This window comes from Equus quagga, chromosome 15 (genome assembly GCF_021613505.1).
Source record: "Equus quagga isolate Etosha38 chromosome 15, UCLA_HA_Equagga_1.0, whole genome shotgun sequence".
In the NCBI taxonomy this organism is placed as follows: Eukaryota; Metazoa; Chordata; class Mammalia; order Perissodactyla; family Equidae; genus Equus; species Equus quagga.
This window is the reverse complement of record NC_060281.1, coordinates 79,522,317-79,538,737: the sequence shown is the minus strand read 5'-3', so window position 1 is coordinate 79,538,737 and position 16,421 is coordinate 79,522,317. Positions and strand designations below refer to the sequence as shown.

Here is a 16,421-nt window from a genome sequence, read left to right as displayed (position 1 = left end):
GTGCCACCGGACCAATCCTTTACATGTGCTTTTTAAAAATATTTACTTTTGGGGCCGGCCCAGTGGTGCAACAGTTAAGTGCGCACGTTCTGCTTCGGTGGCCCGGTGTTCTCCGGTTCGGATCCCGGGTGCGGACGTGGCACCACTTGGCAAGCCATGCTGTGGTAGGCGTCCCACATAGAAAGTAGAGGAAGATGGGCACGGATGTTAGCTCAGGTCTAGCCTTCCTCAGCAAAAAGAGGAGGATTGGCAGCAGTTAGCTCAGGGCTAATCTTCCTTAAAAAAAAAAAATTTAGTTTTTTCCATGATTAAAGCTTATTAGTAGAAAACTTGGCAAGAAAACATGTGGAAAGTCTGAAGAAATGACCATTGCCTGTAACTTTTCTCCCATTCCAAGCTAACCACCATGAATATTCTGGGTGCATTTCCTTCCCGTCTCTTTTCTGCCCTGTGCTTGGTTGTGCCCTGAGATTACCCCTTGTGGCTGTGTGACTCTGCTCTTGGCATCCTTCCCAGGTTCAGCTCTGTTCAGCTCCTTGGGGATCTCCTGTTCCACATCTCAGGAGTCACTGGCAAGATGACCACAGAAACTGCCTCTGAAGATGATAACTTTGGAACTGCCCAGTCCAACAAGGTGCGTGCCTTGAGTTGATTTTCCTTGCTCTGCTGATGGTAGGGACGTGCCCTGGCACTCATGCTGTGGAGGCTTCACCCCCTGTGTTCTCTGTTTCTTTCCACTGGCTCCAGGCGATCATCACTGCCCTGGGGGTAGATCGGCGGAACCGGGTGTTGGCAGGGCTGTACATGGGCCGCTCGGACACCCAGCTGGTTGTGCGGCAAGCATCCCTGCACGTCTGGAAGATTGTGGTCTCCAATACTCCCCGCACCTTGCGTGAGATCCTGCCCACTCTCTTTGGGCTCCTGCTGGGTTTCCTAGCCAGCACATGTGCAGATAAGAGAACGGTAAGTTTCCTGGACCTTGCTTCTGACCCAGCAGGCCCTGATGCCTCCTTTCAGAGGCTAGAAAGCTGGGTCTGCAGAGACCGGGAGAGTGCTTAGGGTCCCCTCTCTTAACAGGGGAACGTTTGTTTGTTTACTTGGTCTTTCAACAAATATTTGTTAAGCATCTGCTAGGTGCTAAGCAGGGGCCTAAGACCTGGGAATAGAATGGGGAAGAAAGGCAGCCTCATTCCTTGTCCTCGTGGAGCTACAGTCTGGTAGAGGAGAAGGATATTAATCAAATAGTCACACAGACAGATGTAAATGCAGCTATGGCAAGTGCTACATGGCGCTGCAAATGCTTATCACAGGGACATTGGACCTGGCTAGGGAGGTCAGGAGAGGCTTCTCAGAAGAATTATTGCTTGAAGATGAAAGATGAGTAAGCACCAGCCAGGTGAGGAGTCAGTGAAAGACTATTCCAGACAGAGGGAATAGTGCTTTAGATACAAGGGTGGGATGTGCAGAAGCCCTGTGGTGGGCAGGGACATGGCCAACAGTAGGGGCTGAGCAAAGGCTGGTGAGTCTGGAGTGAGAAAGCAGGCAGGCACAAGCATGGCGTGAGATATGGCTGACGCACTGGGTTGGGGTAGGCCACATTCATTGGTTGGGAGGAGGGGCCCAGCCTGCACTGATGATCACTTCTGCCAGTCCCCTTTGGCCCACTCCCAGCCCCCATCCCTGGCTAGGACACTGCATATTTGGCTCTGAAGAAAGATTTGCATGTGGCCTCAGAGGAGATGGGTTTTTTCCTTAAAGCATTTGTTCCAAATTCAACTCCTCTTGGGCGAGAGCATGTAGTTAAGTGACTTCTAGGCTGCAGTTTTCAATCCAGGGAAATTGGCCCTTGACTGAGAGCATATGATGAACTTCCCATTCATATGTAAGGTGCCAGCTCTTGCTTTAGGTTGTATAGGTATGTGTGACACAAACATAATTTTATTTTGTAGTGTTTTGTAAGCATCTTGGCGGGGGCTTTTCAGAGATGAGAGCATTTAGGGAAGTTAAGTCAATGACTGAGATAAAGTCTAAGAGGTGCCAGGGCCCTCACTCTGGAGTTGTCCTCTGGGTGCCCTGGGCTTTGCAGGGAGCTGATGCCTGGCTTGATCTCTGCTGACAGATTGCAGCGAGGACGTTGGGAGATCTCGTCCGAAAGTTAGGGGAGAAAATCCTACCCGAGATCATCCCCATCCTTGAGGAAGGCCTGCGGTCTCAGAAGAGTGATGAGAGGCAGGGCGTGTGCATCGGGCTGAGTGAGATCATGAAGTCCACCAGCCGGGATGCCGTGAGTACCTTTCAGGGACCCCACAGGCCCTGCCCCTGCAGGTGACCTGACTCCGAGGGCTGGGAGGCGGTTACAGGAGAAGCTGCACCACCAGGGACACTTCACTTCCCCCTCAGGACACGTGAACCTCATTCTGGCAGTGGGCTGTTGGTGGGCCACACATGGACTGGGATTTCCCTCCTCTCAGCTTTACTATCAGTTTTGCAGGCTGAAAACTAAGCGGTTTAGAGGTCTTGAGTGGCCTTTAGAAATCAGAGATGAACTTTTTCTCACTACTTCTGAGGTTGCTCCACATGAATCCCTATTGCATTGCTATGTCAGTTCAGTTAAAATGTGTGATATCCTTAGCAGGGAAAGGAGGGTGGCAGGGAGCAGGAGGGGTGTGCGCTTGTTCTTAGAAGGAGTGGAGTAGATAAGAGTAAGTACCCAGTGGGTGGAAATGTGTTCTCTCCAGGAATCCTACTGTTCCCATAGTAGCAACATTTGATTTGGAGTCATTCTCACTGACCTTACATTCTAAGGTATTTGATCCTGGAAGCATTCCTGGGAATAGGTTGAGTATGCATAGGGTTGTTGATTGGAATGAAAGTGCCAAAGTGGAGTGGATGGCCAGTCAGAAAGTAAGCACATAGCCAATTGCTTAGCCTGAGCATCCTCATCTGATTTACTAGATCCTTGTCCTGTGTGTATCAGTTATATGTTTTACATTTAGGGTTTCATATTTGGCCAAGAAAACTCAACCAAATAGAGTTGTGATTCATTGAACAGTTACTGAGTCCCCCAAAGGCTGAGACTTTGCCGATGGTGAGGCCAACATATAACCCGTCCTTAGAGTCGTAGTGAGCTTTGCTTTGGTGGAATTGGTTACAAAGGGGACAGAGCTGTCCTTGGCCCTGCTATAGCCCCAAAGACTTCATAGAGGAGCAGGTGTCTGAGTGAGACGTGAAGAAGGACTTGGAGTGTTCCAAGAGGAAAAGCAAAAGAAAGAGTCGGAGGAGAGGAGGCCACATCATGGAGAGCCTCACTGGGGCAAGGAGTTAGGAGTTCCTCCTGTAGGAGATGGGGAGTATCTGGAGAACTTACCTACAAAAATCAAGCTGTTAATTATTAAGTCGGGGTGAAAGGTCCTCAGGGTTAGATTACATATCCTCTCTGCTTTTTTATACTTGCACATTTTCACAGAAAACAGCTAAGTTAAAAGTCAAGCCAAGGAAGTGGTGGAGGCCTGGCTGGGCCAGAGGGCCTCGCTTCCGCTCCCTCCGTGTCTCTGCTGTGTCAGGTACAGTGCACGTGTGCTGTTGCAGGTGCTATATTTCTCTGAGTCCCTTGTGCCCACGGCGAGGAAGGCTTTATGTGACCCGCTGGAGGAGGTCAGAGAGGCGGCGGCCAAGACCTTCGAGCAGCTGCACTCCACCATCGGCCACCAGGCTCTGGAGGACATTCTACCATTTTTGCTGAAGCAGCTGGTGAGTGGATCTGCCACACACCTACCAGTTTGGCTTTTATTATCTTTGTAGAAGCAAAACATAGGGGGCTTATTGTGCCAAGGCAGCCGCAGTGTGGGCCCCCAGAGGGAGTGGGTGCGGCAGGATCACACTTGGCTCTGTGCTTCTTCTTTGACAGTCAGTAAGTGTGGGTACAGTGGGAGGGAAGAAAGTGGAGAAGGAAGTTGGCAGTGGCTAGTCTAGACAGCAGAGGTGGGGATGGGAGCCAGCTCCTCAGTGTTGCCCTCATTGCCCCTCTGCAGGATGATGAGGAGGTGTCAGAATTTGCCTTGGACGGTCTGAAGCAAGTTATGGCCATCAAGAGTCGTGTGGTGCTGCCCTACCTTGTGCCCAAGGTAAATCCCAACACATGGGAACCCCTCTCTGGCCCAGAAGCCACAGCCCCATCATTGTTCATGGGCCTGCCATGAAGCCCAGTTCTGAACTCAGATGTTAGAGGAGGCTGGTGGTGGATGCAGGATGCCCTGGAGCAGACACTCAGCCCTGAACAGTGAGAATGGCTCTCCCAGAGCCTAGTGCAGTGGCCAGTACGGGGCAGCGTTCATTGAGTTGACGTTGTTTATTCTACAGCTGACGACTCCCCCTGTCAATACCCGGGTGCTGGCTTTCCTTTCATCTGTGGCAGGCGACGCCCTGACCCGTCATCTTGGAGTGATCCTCCCAGCGGTCATGTTGGCCCTGAAGGAGAAGCTCGGGACTCCAGATGAGCAGCTGGTGAGTGTCATGATGGTTCCCGCCAGCTTTCTAACGGCTGTCCTGTCCTTCCCCCTGTGAAGCCGTGCTCAGCCCAGGTGTCCGCTGTGGTTTTAGGAGATGGCCAACTGTCAGGCCGTGATCCTCTCAGTAGAGGATGACACCGGGCACCGGATCATCATCGAGGATCTGTTGGAAGCCACTCGCAGCCCTGAGGTGGGCATGAGGCAGGCTGCTGCCATCATCCTCAACATCTACTGTTCCCGCTCGAAGGCGGACTACACCAGCCACCTGCGGAGCCTCGTCTCCGGCCTCATCCGACTCTTCAATGACTCCAGCCCTGTGGTTCTGGAGGAGAGCTGGGATGCCCTGAATGCCATTACCAAGGTCAGGGGACTGCTGACCCCACAACCAGCTTTTGCTTTTAGACAATTCCAGATGCTTATAAGACTAGACTCTTAAAATAACCCCCCAGGTAGCCATTATGCAGTTTGAACATTTATCAATCCATGGCCAGTCCTGTTTATACTCCCACCCATACCCCTTCCCTTGCTGTATTATTTTGAAGCAGTCTTGAAAGGGCTGTACTTAGAACTCTGACATCCTCTCTGTTTTTTCCTGACTTCCCATAGAAGCTGGATGCTGGCAACCAGCTGGCACTCATTGAAGAACTGCACAAAGAAATCCGGCTCATAGGGAATGAGAGCAAAGGGGAGCACGTGCCAGGGTTCTGCCTCCCAAAGAAGGTAAGCCAGGGGCTCGTGGTGCAGGCTGCTGTGGGCATGTGGCCTTCTTCTACCTTCACCCCCACTCCCACTCTGGGTCAGCTGGAGCAGCCATGTGTTAATCTGACTTAGCACCCTAGGTGCTGTTCCACACTTGCCCAGACAGTGTTTCTTCCCCTTGGTGGCCACATGAGGACAGGGTTCATGCTGCATCTGGTTTAAACTGTGGAGGCCACCTTAGCCAGAGCAAGTGAGTCACAGAGGTGACAGCAGTGTGTATCCCTCTGTGTTAATAGGCCTGTTGGAAGCTCTTATCATCTTGTCAATGTCAAGTCAAAACTATTCCCCAGCCAGCACCCTCTCAGGCCGTGATGCTGGCAGCCTGGATTAGTCTTTTTTGTGGAGTTGAGGAGCACCTTTCTTTGGGTGGGAGACACTTGGGCCCAGTGCCTTTGAGATTTGACTCTCAGGTGTGGTTCTCTTGTCAGGGAGTAACCTCCATCCTTCCAGTGTTGCGGGAGGGAGTCCTGACTGGCGGCCCAGAACAGAAAGAGGAAGCAGCCAAAGCTTTAGGCTTGGTGATCCGCCTCACCTCAGCTGACGCCCTGAGGCCCTCCGTGGTCAGCATCACTGGCCCTCTGATTCGAATCCTGGGGGACCGATTCAGCTGGAACGTGAAGGCAGCTCTGCTCGAGACACTCAGCCTCTTGCTGGCCAAGGTGAGTGACTGACGAGTTCATTCTCTTGGTCCATTTGGATCTTAGAGAACAGATCATCTGCAGGAGACTGGTACATGGTGTCACGTGGCAGCAGAGTGACAGCTTATTATGGCATAGCAGAGGGACTTAAGACCTTGGACTCTAGGCTCACACTACACAATGGTCAATTCCAGGTCCACCAGTTCGTAGCCTTGTGGCTGGATGACCTTGGTCATATAACTTCTGAGCCTGTTTCCTCACCTATAATTTGAGAGTGCTAATTCTGCCTGCCTCAAGGAGGGCTGCGAAATGTGGGACTTAGAAGAAATAATGCCAGGCACAGTGCCTGACATTCTGAGCACTCAATACATGCTAATTCCTATTATTTTGAAGAGTTACTGCTTCAAAGGAAAAAATCCAGGGCCACATCAATACAAGTAAAACATTGTTTAAATATGCTCCTGTTCTTTATTGCCACCTCGCAAAGGGAGATGCTGAGAATCTGATGAGAGAATGAAGTCTGAGAGCAGCTGGAATAATTTCAATTTTTGCCAAAAGTGTAAGACGCAAAGATACAACATATTAACCATTTCTAATGTTGTACAGGGCAAGAATTAAGCCCTTTAGATTTAAAAAAGTATGAACAAAGCCAAGATTTGTTGTTGTAAAAAAAAAATTGAATTCTTGCTTGAGGTTTGGAAACAAAAGCAAACTTGAAATGTGTAGCTTTTTTTCCTTTTGGGAGAAGGTTGTGGGGAGCAACTTCCCAGCTGAAAAGTGGGATTGTGAGCATCAGCCTCATTCTATAGCAAATTGAGTCTTTTTTTTTTTTTTTTTAAGTAAGTATTATCTGTATCTTGTGCTTTTTTCTGTGGTATTTTTGTAATTCTTTGAACAAATGGAGCCCTTCCCTCACAGAATTTGTCCCTTAGGCCATGAGTCAGATGTCACCCCTGGGCAGATGGTTCCCACCTCAGATTTACTGGCTTCACTCTGTCGTGTGCCTTCCAGCAGCCTGCAAACCCCAACCCTGGTATTTCCAGACTGCCAAACAGCTACTGTGATTTTCCCATTTAGCAAATAAGTAAATCTTTAGTCTTGGACCCATCTGTATTTTGTCACAAGTGTGCCTGATTTTCTATATATGGTCAGGGATTAAACTGGATTTTTACTGGAGGTGTGCACATGTGTACAGGGATGACTTCTGAGATCATTTGTTTCATAGGATTGTTGAGGGCTAACTGTCAAGTGCTCAACCTGTGTATGGGTTGCTCACTGGATGGTACCTGCCCTTACACACTCAGTCTCTTTCCCTCTGTTGGCACTAGAACAGTTCTTCACTGGTGCTGACCGCCGGCTGCCTGCCCTGCTCTTTAATGTATTTGGAGATGGAGGTTTCCAGTCACTCGTCCACGTGGATAGGTCTCCACCAAGCCAAGCTGACCATGTCTTGGTGGTGGTGGTCACCCTCGTCATCCTCCCCCCCCCCCCGCTCCTCCCAGTGCAGTGAAGGATGCTGAAAACGGAAGAGGAGGCTGAGCATAACCTGTCTGTGCTTGGTGCTCCTCTCTTCTGGGATATCTATTCCTAGCCCGTGTATGAGAGCTGGCTCAGCTCGTGGTGGTTTTGGATTGTTTTTGTGCCTGTAGTACACTGTGGCCTGGGGCTCCACCACAGCTGTGCCTTTGGGTGTTTCTCCAACAGGTTGGGATTGCCCTGAAGCCCTTCCTGCCCCAGCTGCAGACCACTTTTACCAAAGCCCTGCAGGACTCCAATCGAGGGGTGCGCCTGAAGGCTGCTGATGCACTGGGGAAGCTCATTTCCATCCACATCAAGGTGGATCCCCTCTTCACAGAGCTGCTGAATGGAATCCGTGTCATGGAGGACCCGGGTGTCAGGTGAGGTGCCAGTGGGGATGTGCTGTGGCTGCAAGGAGGCCAGGCAGCTGCTAAAGCAGCCCCGGGCCGGGCTGTACCTGTGTGGGCGGGAGCAGTGGTGCAGGAGAGCTAGGTTTTAAGTTGGGTGCGTTGGTTCCATAGGGACACCATGCTGCAGGCCCTGAGGTTTGTGATTCAGGGAGCAGGGGCCAAAGTGGACACAGTCATCCGGAAAAACATCGTCTCACTCCTGCTGAACATGCTGGGACACGACGAGGTATGGCTGTAGGTGGTGGCGGGGCTGGTGGGCTTGACTGCTTTCCTTCTTTTGTTTGTTTGGTGTCTCTGCTTGTGTTAGATGAATTTGGTACAGCTGCCAGCTGGTCAGTAGTCATAATCCTCCTGACATTCATATCACTCTTTATGGTTTATCTAACATTTGCTTGTGAGGGAGAAAAGGCAGGTAGTATTGATATTGATTATTATGTTTTATAGGTAAGGAAAGTAAGTTTTTTAAAGTCTATATCTCTCATTAATCTCTAATCTTAATCATTTTCCCTCTCTGCCTCTCATTTCCTCATTTGTAAAATGAAGAGGTTCAGGGGCCAGCCCTGTGGCCAAGTGGTTAAGTTCGCATGCTCTGCTTCGGCGGCCCAGGGTTTCCCCAGTTCCAATCCTGGGTGCAGATGTGGCACTGCTCGTCAAGCCATGCTGAGGCAGCGTCCTACATACCACAACTAGAAGGACCCACAACTAAAATTACACAACTATGTACCGGGGGGCTTTGGGGAGAAAAAGGAAAAGTAAAACCTTAAAAAAAAAAAAATGAAGAGGTTCATTTATTGGTTCAGAAAACATTTGTTGAGTCGAAGGGCCTAGCCCAGAGGTGATTAAAGCATGGTCACAGCCCTCAATACACTTAGTGTCTGGTGTCTGTCCGGGGGGAAAGTCTTAGCACTGTTGGGAAGGGAAAGACTTGCCTGGGCCCACACCTAGCAGGTGGTAGAGTCAGAACCAGGATCGGAGCTCTGCGACTCCTTGTCCTGTCTGGGTCCCAGCAGTGTAGCCCTTCCTTACACAGTCTGGGGGCATTTGTTCAGTACCTGTCGGCTTCCCGGGACTGTGGCAGGTCTAGTAGGAGATGAGTTTGTGGATAAGAATTTTCTCTTTCACCTTTGACAGACAGCCCTCTGTTGTGGGGCCTAATCTGTGGAGAGAGGCCTTTGGGTTCACGTGGTTTCACACTTTGTTGTGTGTCTACACATGGGGCTGGCCATTGTTGCTGCTGCACTTATCACGGCTCCGCAGGTCTGGTCTAATCCCCAGCTGCCTGCTCTGACTAAAGCCCTGGTCTTCTCTGGGGGTGCAGATGGGAGACTCGGCCTTCTTTTTGTCACAATCTGTCAGGGTTTTTACAGGGCCATGCACAGTACAAGCAAAAGTTAGTATTTAAACCAATTTGCATTTCACCACAATGGAACTTAAAATAGATCCTGCTGGAGAGAGTGGGTGTCAGAGAGAGCCAACTTTAGCCTTGCTTGGCACCTGGGCTTCTGCTTGGAGCTCAGAGGCCCAAACTGCTGGCAGACCATCCTCCCCCAACTCAGAACTTCCCCTGGATCGAAGGTGGCACTCCAGGGTGCCAGCCTGGTGTCAGCCTCCCCACAGGTCATTGAGTCCCTAGTTGGTGGGTTGTTTTGGGAGAGGCACGTCAAGTTGGTACTTATTAATAATATAGCACATAATTTAAAACCCACTTGCTCAGGATCTTGCAGTTAGCCGACGAGGGAGAGGCATCAAGGAGCCATTTGCATGTCTGGCTTTTTTTTTTTTAAAGATTGGCACCTGAGCTAACAACTGTTGCCACTCTTTTTTTTTTTTTTTTTTTGCTTTCTGCTTTTTCTCCCCCAACCCCCCAGTACACAGTTGTACATTTTAGTTGTGGGTCCTTCTAGTTGTGGCATGTGGGACGCTGCCTCAGCGTGGCCTGACGAGCGGTGCCATGTCCTTGCCCAGGATCTGAACCAGCGAAACCCCAGGCCACCGCAGCAGAGCCTGCGAACTTAACCATTCCGTCACGGGGCTGGTGGCCCCACGTATCTGGCTTTGATTCTAACAGAAAAAGCATGGCTGTCACCTGTCTTCCTGGGGTTGATTAGCAGCTTCTTTTTGACTTCCTAGGACAAACTTGAATAATGGAGGTGGCAGTGGGGCCCCAACACAGTAGAGAGATAGCAGGGAGTCACTCTGGACACAAGATGACACACAAAAAATGGAGCTCAGAGTGGTTCTCTGGCTGCCTCTGGTGGGCAGGGACCTCCCCTCTGCGTGCCCCTCCCTGCCTCACAGGGCTGTTGATAGTAACTGAGATAATAAATGTAAAGCATTCAGACTTCCTAAAAAGAAAGGTGCTATGTAAATCTGGTTATTATTGCTATTGTGATGATGATTACCATATGCACACACACTGGAGTTTTCTATAATTAAGTGAAGTGCCGGGTGTGTAATTTTTAACTCCGCGCTGAGTGGCAGTTGCAGTGAACGGCAGTCCCAGTCTGGCAGCAGGAGCACCAGTGCCTGGGGTAAGGACTGGTTTAGAGTTCCTGGGTTGCTTTGTTCTGCCTTCTTCCCTGCCCTCCATCCGGGCCATAGTTGGTTGCCCTGGTTACCATGGAGCTGGTGGCGTGGCTGACACCACCTTTCATTCTCTTCTCTGCCCTGTCAGGACAACACTCGCGTCTCCTCGGCCGGATGCCTGGGGGAACTGTGTGCCTTTCTGACAGAAGAGGAGCTTAGTGCTGTTCTTCAGCAGTGCTTGCTGGGTAGGTCTCTCGTCCACTGGGGCTTTCCCCTTCAGAGCCTCCCAGCCTTGGAGGAGAGTTGTGTGCGCCTGTCTTCCCTTCCCCTTAAAAGGTCTCTGACAGCTGGGCCACCCTTTCCTTGGGAATTCAGCTGTTAAAACAAAATGGAGTTTCCAGTGATCCTGTAGCCCCGAGCATCTCTGCTCACAGAGCACAGCTGCAAGTCTGCATCAGTCTGCGAGAGACCTCGCCTTAACAGGCCACCTTGAGCAGGGCGGTCCCTGTACAGTGCACTGGGGTTTCTGCCAGGTCCAAGTCGGCACGCTAGTCTCAGGGGTGTGGTAGACCTGTGGGCTGCATGGGTGTTGGGGGCATGCTGTAAAGTGCAGGTTGACCCCAGTTGTGTCCTTCCAACCAGCGGACGTGTCTGGCATTGACTGGATGGTTCGGCATGGGCGGAGCCTGGCACTCTCTGTGGCTGTGAATGTAGCTCCCAGCAGACTCTGTGCAGGCAAATACAGCAGTGAAGTTCAGGACATGATCCTCAGCAATGCCATGGCAGACAGGGTAAGGCTTTGGGGAAGCGAGACTAGTCCTCCCGACCCCTAGTCAGAATTCCACTGCCATAGCTTTACTCACATAGCATGGGGAACGCCAGGCCTGGATTCAAATTTTGTCTTTGCTGGTAACCTCCTGTGTCCTTAGACTAGTACTTCATTTCTCTGGGCCCCAATTTCATCACCTAAACAGTGAGGAGTTTGGTGGGAGCATCTAGAGGTCCCTTCTAGGTCAGAAAGTCTCTGATCCCTATTCCTGGGAACCAGTGATGCAGGCTTTGTTCATCTGCCTCACAGCCAGGGCAGCCTGTCTGCATGAGAGCTATCAAGGAGTCTTGGCTATGAAGTAATGAGGGTAGGGGGGCTGGTGGTAAGAAGCGGGGTCCTGGAGATTCTTGAGAATGGGATTGTGCCTGGCCCTGCTGCTCCGAGGAAGGAGCAGGATGTCGTCCTGTCTAGCTCTCTCCTCTCTCCACAGATCCCCATCGCGGTTAGCGGGGTCCGGGGCATGGGCTTCCTGATGAAGCATCACATTGAGACAGGAGGAGGACAGTTGCCATCCAAACTCTCCAACCTGTTCATTAAGGTGAGCGGGGGCAGCCTGGCTTGTGAGAAGGACCTATGACCAGAGAACACCAGAAGTGTGCCCTGAGACTGGCTCTGTTCTAGGAGTTCTCCATGGGTAGCCTGCAAGGAACTCTGAACCCCTAGGATGGAGTGCAGAATGGTTCTGTGTGCATTTTTCTCTGGAAGAATGCCCAACGTTTTGTCAGATTCTCAAATAGACCTGTGATCCCAAATCAAGTTAAGAACCACTACTGGGGCCGGCCCGGTGGCGCAGTGGTTAAGTTCCCACATTCCGCTTCTCAGTGGCCCAGGGTTTGCCAGTTCGGATCCCGGGTGTAGACATGGCACCGCTTGGCACACCATGCTGTGGTAGGCGTCCCACATATAAAGTAGAGGAAGATGGGCACGATGTTAGCTCAGGGCCAGGCTTCCTCAGCAAAAAGAGGAGGACTGGCAGTAGTTAGCTCAGGGCTAATCTTCCTCAAAAAAAAAAAAAAACCACTATTTTAGGCATTCTTTCTAGGCACCTCAATTTTGTAAAATTTGGAACAAACCTGGGTTCAAATCTTCTCTTCCCTGTCTCCCTTTAGCTGGCATGGCACTTATTAGTGTGGCTGGTGTGGTTGCTGCAAGGCCTCAGTTAGGAAAGCCAGGGAGCCCGACAGTGGAGCCCCCACTGCCTGTTTAGTGAAGCATGCTTCCCAAACATTAACGTGCACACAAATCAGAGCCAGAATCTACATTTTAAGAGATGGGGCCATGCTTGAGACTGCCTTTGTAACCAGCTCTCAGGCATGTCAGTGCTGCTGGTGCATGGACATGGCTTTGAGTAGTGAGGTTCTAAAGGGTGATGGCCCCCTCCCTGCAGACACCCAGAGCCCTGCTGGGAGTGTACAGGGCCCGATCAGACTGATCCTGTAGGAGGGCAGCACCCTATGTGCAGCTGGTCATCAGCATTTGTTTGCTGAGGACTCTTTGTGTGCTTGCTGGGCAAGACCCTGAAGGTGTAGAGATGACCAGGGCAGACAAGATCTCTGGAGTTGGAGACACAGAAAGCCCGTGGGGAGAGCCCTAATTTAGATGGGGTTGTCAGGGGAGACCTCTGAAGGTTGACATGTGAGCTGAGACCTGAAGGATAAGAAGGAACCAACCAAGCAAGGATCCGGGGCAAGCATGTCCCAGGCAGTGGGACCAGCCGATGCAGAGGCCTGAGGCAGGAAGGAATATGGTATGTTTGAGGAAGTGAAAGTCCCATGTGGGCCAAGAATAGTGAGCAGAGGGGAGAGTGGCACGAGATGAGGTGGAGGGGAAGACAGGGCCAAATCACACCTGTCACCCTCCAATGGGAGGGAAGGCATCAGAAGAGAGTAGTGGGGTCACTTTCCGTGATGAAGAAAGAGTGTCAGGGCAGAATTTTGAATTTCTTTGAGAAATAGATGGGATTTGCTTGACTAAAAGCCTGTGTTCCTCTTCATAGTGTCTGCAGAACCCATCCAGTGACATCAGGCTGGTGGCTGAGAAGATGATCTGGTGGGCAAACAAGGACCCGTTGCCTCCCCTGGACCTCCAGGCCATCAAACCCATCCTGAAGGCTCTTCTCGACAACACCAAGGATAAAAACACTGTCGTAAGGGCCTACAGTGACCAGGCGATTGTCAACCTCCTGAAGATGAGGCAGGGAGAAGAGGTGTTTCAGGTGGGAGCCTGGACCGGAGTGCCTCCCCAGGGCATGCTGTGGGCATTTTTCTTGCAGTCTTCTTCTGCATGACAGTATTTGAGCATCATTCTCTTCCCTGCCTCCCTGTAAGCCTGAGTGTTGAGGGGCAGATTGTGATCAGGTGACTGCTCTAGTGCCTGAAAACACATTCCTCTATTCTTGTGTTCACACTCTTTCAGCAACAGAGCCCTCTCTTCAAATAAAATGTCACATGCTCCTAAACCTAGAAAACAGATCCCAGTAGGGCTGCCTGTGAAGCCAGGGCCCTGTTCACTCAGTCCCCTACCTCCTAGCAACCTTGAAAGCACTGAAAACTCTGATCACTGCCACCTCCCCACATGAAAAGCATGAGGAGTGTTTTCTTGGCTTTCCCTGGATCCATCTGATTCCCTTATTTTGCCAGACTTCACCTCAGTGGTTCTACTACTGAGGTAAACACTCGTTTTTGTCTTTGATCAGAGAAAGCTTAAGCCATTTTCTGACTCTGTCTCCTCATTTCCATCTTCCCCACAGTCCGTCTCCAAGATCCTGGATGTGGCCAGTTTGGAGGTGCTGAGTGAGTGTAACCGGCGGTCCCTGAAGAAGCTGGCCAGCCAGGCTGACTCCACAGAGCAGGTGGACGACACCATTCTGACATGATGGGCCTCGCCCTGCCCACTGGGCTCCACATCAGCATTTCGGCTCCACCTCTTTGTTCAGTGTTTTCATTTTTGAAAATACGTTTGTTCCGATGGGGAGCTTAGGAGATGGCGTTCCCAGAAAATATTTTAATATATCAACAGCCCACAGCCAAAGCCTTAAATCAAACCCACACACAACTGAAAATTGCCTCCTCCATCTCTCACCCTTTTCTTTGGAGAAGAGAAGAAAAAGCACATGCGTGAGCCTCACTGAGTGGCGGTCAAGAGCTGATCGTCCAGCTTAGCATGACCAGGTCTAGAGCAGTTGGGTCAGACCTCTGGTTCCTCTTCTCCTCTGCTTGAGCTCTGGTTACAGAGCCAGTGCTGTCAGCCTTTCTTCCTGACCCCGAGTGGGGCACAGAACTGAGGGGGTCTGCCTGGTGTGGTGTGTCTTGGCATGGCTTTTCAGTGTTGTGCGGGCTGACTGGATCAGACCTCTGTCAGGTGGCAATGATACTCCCACAGCCCCGGCGCTTCCCAAGTTGGGGGAGGGGTATAGGTTTAAATGCAGTTATTTGAAGGAGGAATGTTTAATAAAGGCTTTGATTTAATCTTGTTATAAGCCGATTTTTTAAAATCTCCAAACATCCATTAACATGAAGCTTCCTGCATCAGGAATAAGGCAAGGCTTGCGACTGTTTTGTAAGCATTGGCGGCACTCTGATTTCTGGGCGACTCTCCTGCTCTCAGAGTCTTGTCGATGTCTGCAGACTTCTTTGTCCTGAGGTCGGGTCTCAAGAGGTGTGCAGCCAGGCCTGCGATCTCACCCCGCATGGAGAAGGCAAGGGTCCAAGTAGCCACTTCTCTGCTCTCTCCTGACTCAGAAAGGCAGAGAGCTTCTGGTAGTCAAGTTTTAAAGAGAAATCCCTCCCCTCTGTGGAGTCAGAAAGAACCACATTCCTGTAGTCAGAGGACTTGCCAGAGGAAACCAAAGTTGCAGTTCAGCATCTGCCTCCTTTGTGAATGACTTCCTTCCTCCTGGTTCTTAGAAGGCTCGTGACCCACCCGTCCTGTCTGATGGAGCACGCCCCTCTGGGCCCGGTGACGCAAGTTTTCCTGGGCTGTTTCTCTGGTCACAATATGGAACAAACCTCTATCAAAATTACTGGTCAGAGTTGTAAAAGGAAGAAAAATTAAATGTGGTAGTGAACTCATTTTGTAAAAGGTCTAACATGCTATACCAAAAACAAGGCTTTGCTTATTAATAATGCAGCAGAAAGTAGCCTTGTGACTCAGCGCTTCTGATGAATAAGACAAGGTGACCTCTACAATACTTCTGATGAAATTTTTTTTTTCTATGCCCGAGCCTTATATGTCACAGGGCTTCCTATTTTCTTGCAGCAGACATGGTCTCAGCTGGTTCGAGGTAATTGTAGAATCCCGGGGCTGGAAGGGACCTTGAGAGGTCAGCTGAGTCGGTCCCCATAGCTAAAGCAGCCAACGGTCATAGCTTTTGGTAACCATGGTAACTCTTCTCTGCTTCTGGGATTCAGATGGTCATCAGTGTCCTCCCAGCTGCCTGGGGCATATGTCCGGCAAGCTGTATGCATATAGGTTACCTCTGCCAATTAGCTGTGGGGAGGCAGATGAAGTTTTTATGTGAGGGGGCATGGGTGGGAAAACCTCTGTTAAGCCCCTAAGGTAGTCTTCAGTGTTTCCTCCAGGATCTGAGAGTAGGTGCTTGTGTCCACCTCTGGTGGTCAGTCCCCAGTCTGGAAGTGGGGGTGGGAGTGAGGTGGGGGATGGGACCTGATGTACTTAAGAGATAGTAAGCAAAATCCAAAGGAAAAACACCAGGCTCCAGTTCCAGAAACTGGAGGAGGATGAGATCTCTCTGTTCAGGATAGATGGATGAAGGTTGATTCACAGACGGAGATGACTCAAAGGCTCCCAGAGCATGCTAAATTGCATTCCCTGAGTCTGGAAGGCGGGTGTGAGTTCCCAGGAAGTGAGCTGTGAAGGGCTGTCACAGACTGACAGCAGAGCAGGCAAAAAGGACCTTGTCAGCTCAGAGTCGTGGCAATCCTGAAAACAGCAGCTCAGACTGAACACCCTGGAGGAAATGGAGCTTGGCAGCAGAGAAGCAAAGCTATTTGCCCTGGTGGTTTGGTAGAGCTGTTTAGCCTTGGGCAAGTCATCCAACCTCTCTGGGCCAGTTTTCTCATCTGTAAAATGAGGAGTTTGGAATGGAAGTTCTATTAAATCCTAAAGGATAACTTTGAGAACAAGAGAGCTCTGTTGTTATCCTTTAAAAAAATTATCCTTTAGGATTTAATAGTAGTTATAACAGATGACATTTAGCATTTTTTCATTTAAT

The 16,421-nt window shown here is 50.5% G+C and overlaps 1 protein-coding gene across 1 annotated transcript in view; it reads left to right on the top strand.

Moving 5' to 3' along the window:
- GCN1 (GCN1 activator of EIF2AK4) overlaps positions 1–14,655 on the top strand; it is a 58,565-nt gene extending 43,910 nt beyond the window's left edge. Inside the window, exons 43-58 of the mRNA XM_046639273.1 lie at positions 517–634; positions 748–963; positions 2,120–2,284; positions 3,589–3,750; positions 4,032–4,124; positions 4,360–4,503; positions 4,600–4,869; positions 5,115–5,228; positions 5,696–5,926; positions 7,610–7,803; positions 7,945–8,059; positions 10,508–10,604; positions 11,002–11,150; positions 11,619–11,726; positions 13,185–13,403; positions 13,938–14,655. Of these exons, the coding sequence (XP_046495229.1) occupies positions 517–634; positions 748–963; positions 2,120–2,284; positions 3,589–3,750; positions 4,032–4,124; positions 4,360–4,503; positions 4,600–4,869; positions 5,115–5,228; positions 5,696–5,926; positions 7,610–7,803; positions 7,945–8,059; positions 10,508–10,604; positions 11,002–11,150; positions 11,619–11,726; positions 13,185–13,403; positions 13,938–14,063 (2,521 nt within the window). The 3' untranslated portion in view covers positions 14,064–14,655. The remainder of the gene's footprint in view (positions 1–516; positions 635–747; positions 964–2,119; positions 2,285–3,588; positions 3,751–4,031; positions 4,125–4,359; positions 4,504–4,599; positions 4,870–5,114; positions 5,229–5,695; positions 5,927–7,609; positions 7,804–7,944; positions 8,060–10,507; positions 10,605–11,001; positions 11,151–11,618; positions 11,727–13,184; positions 13,404–13,937) is intronic.
- Positions 14,656–16,421: the final 1,766 nt, after the last annotated feature.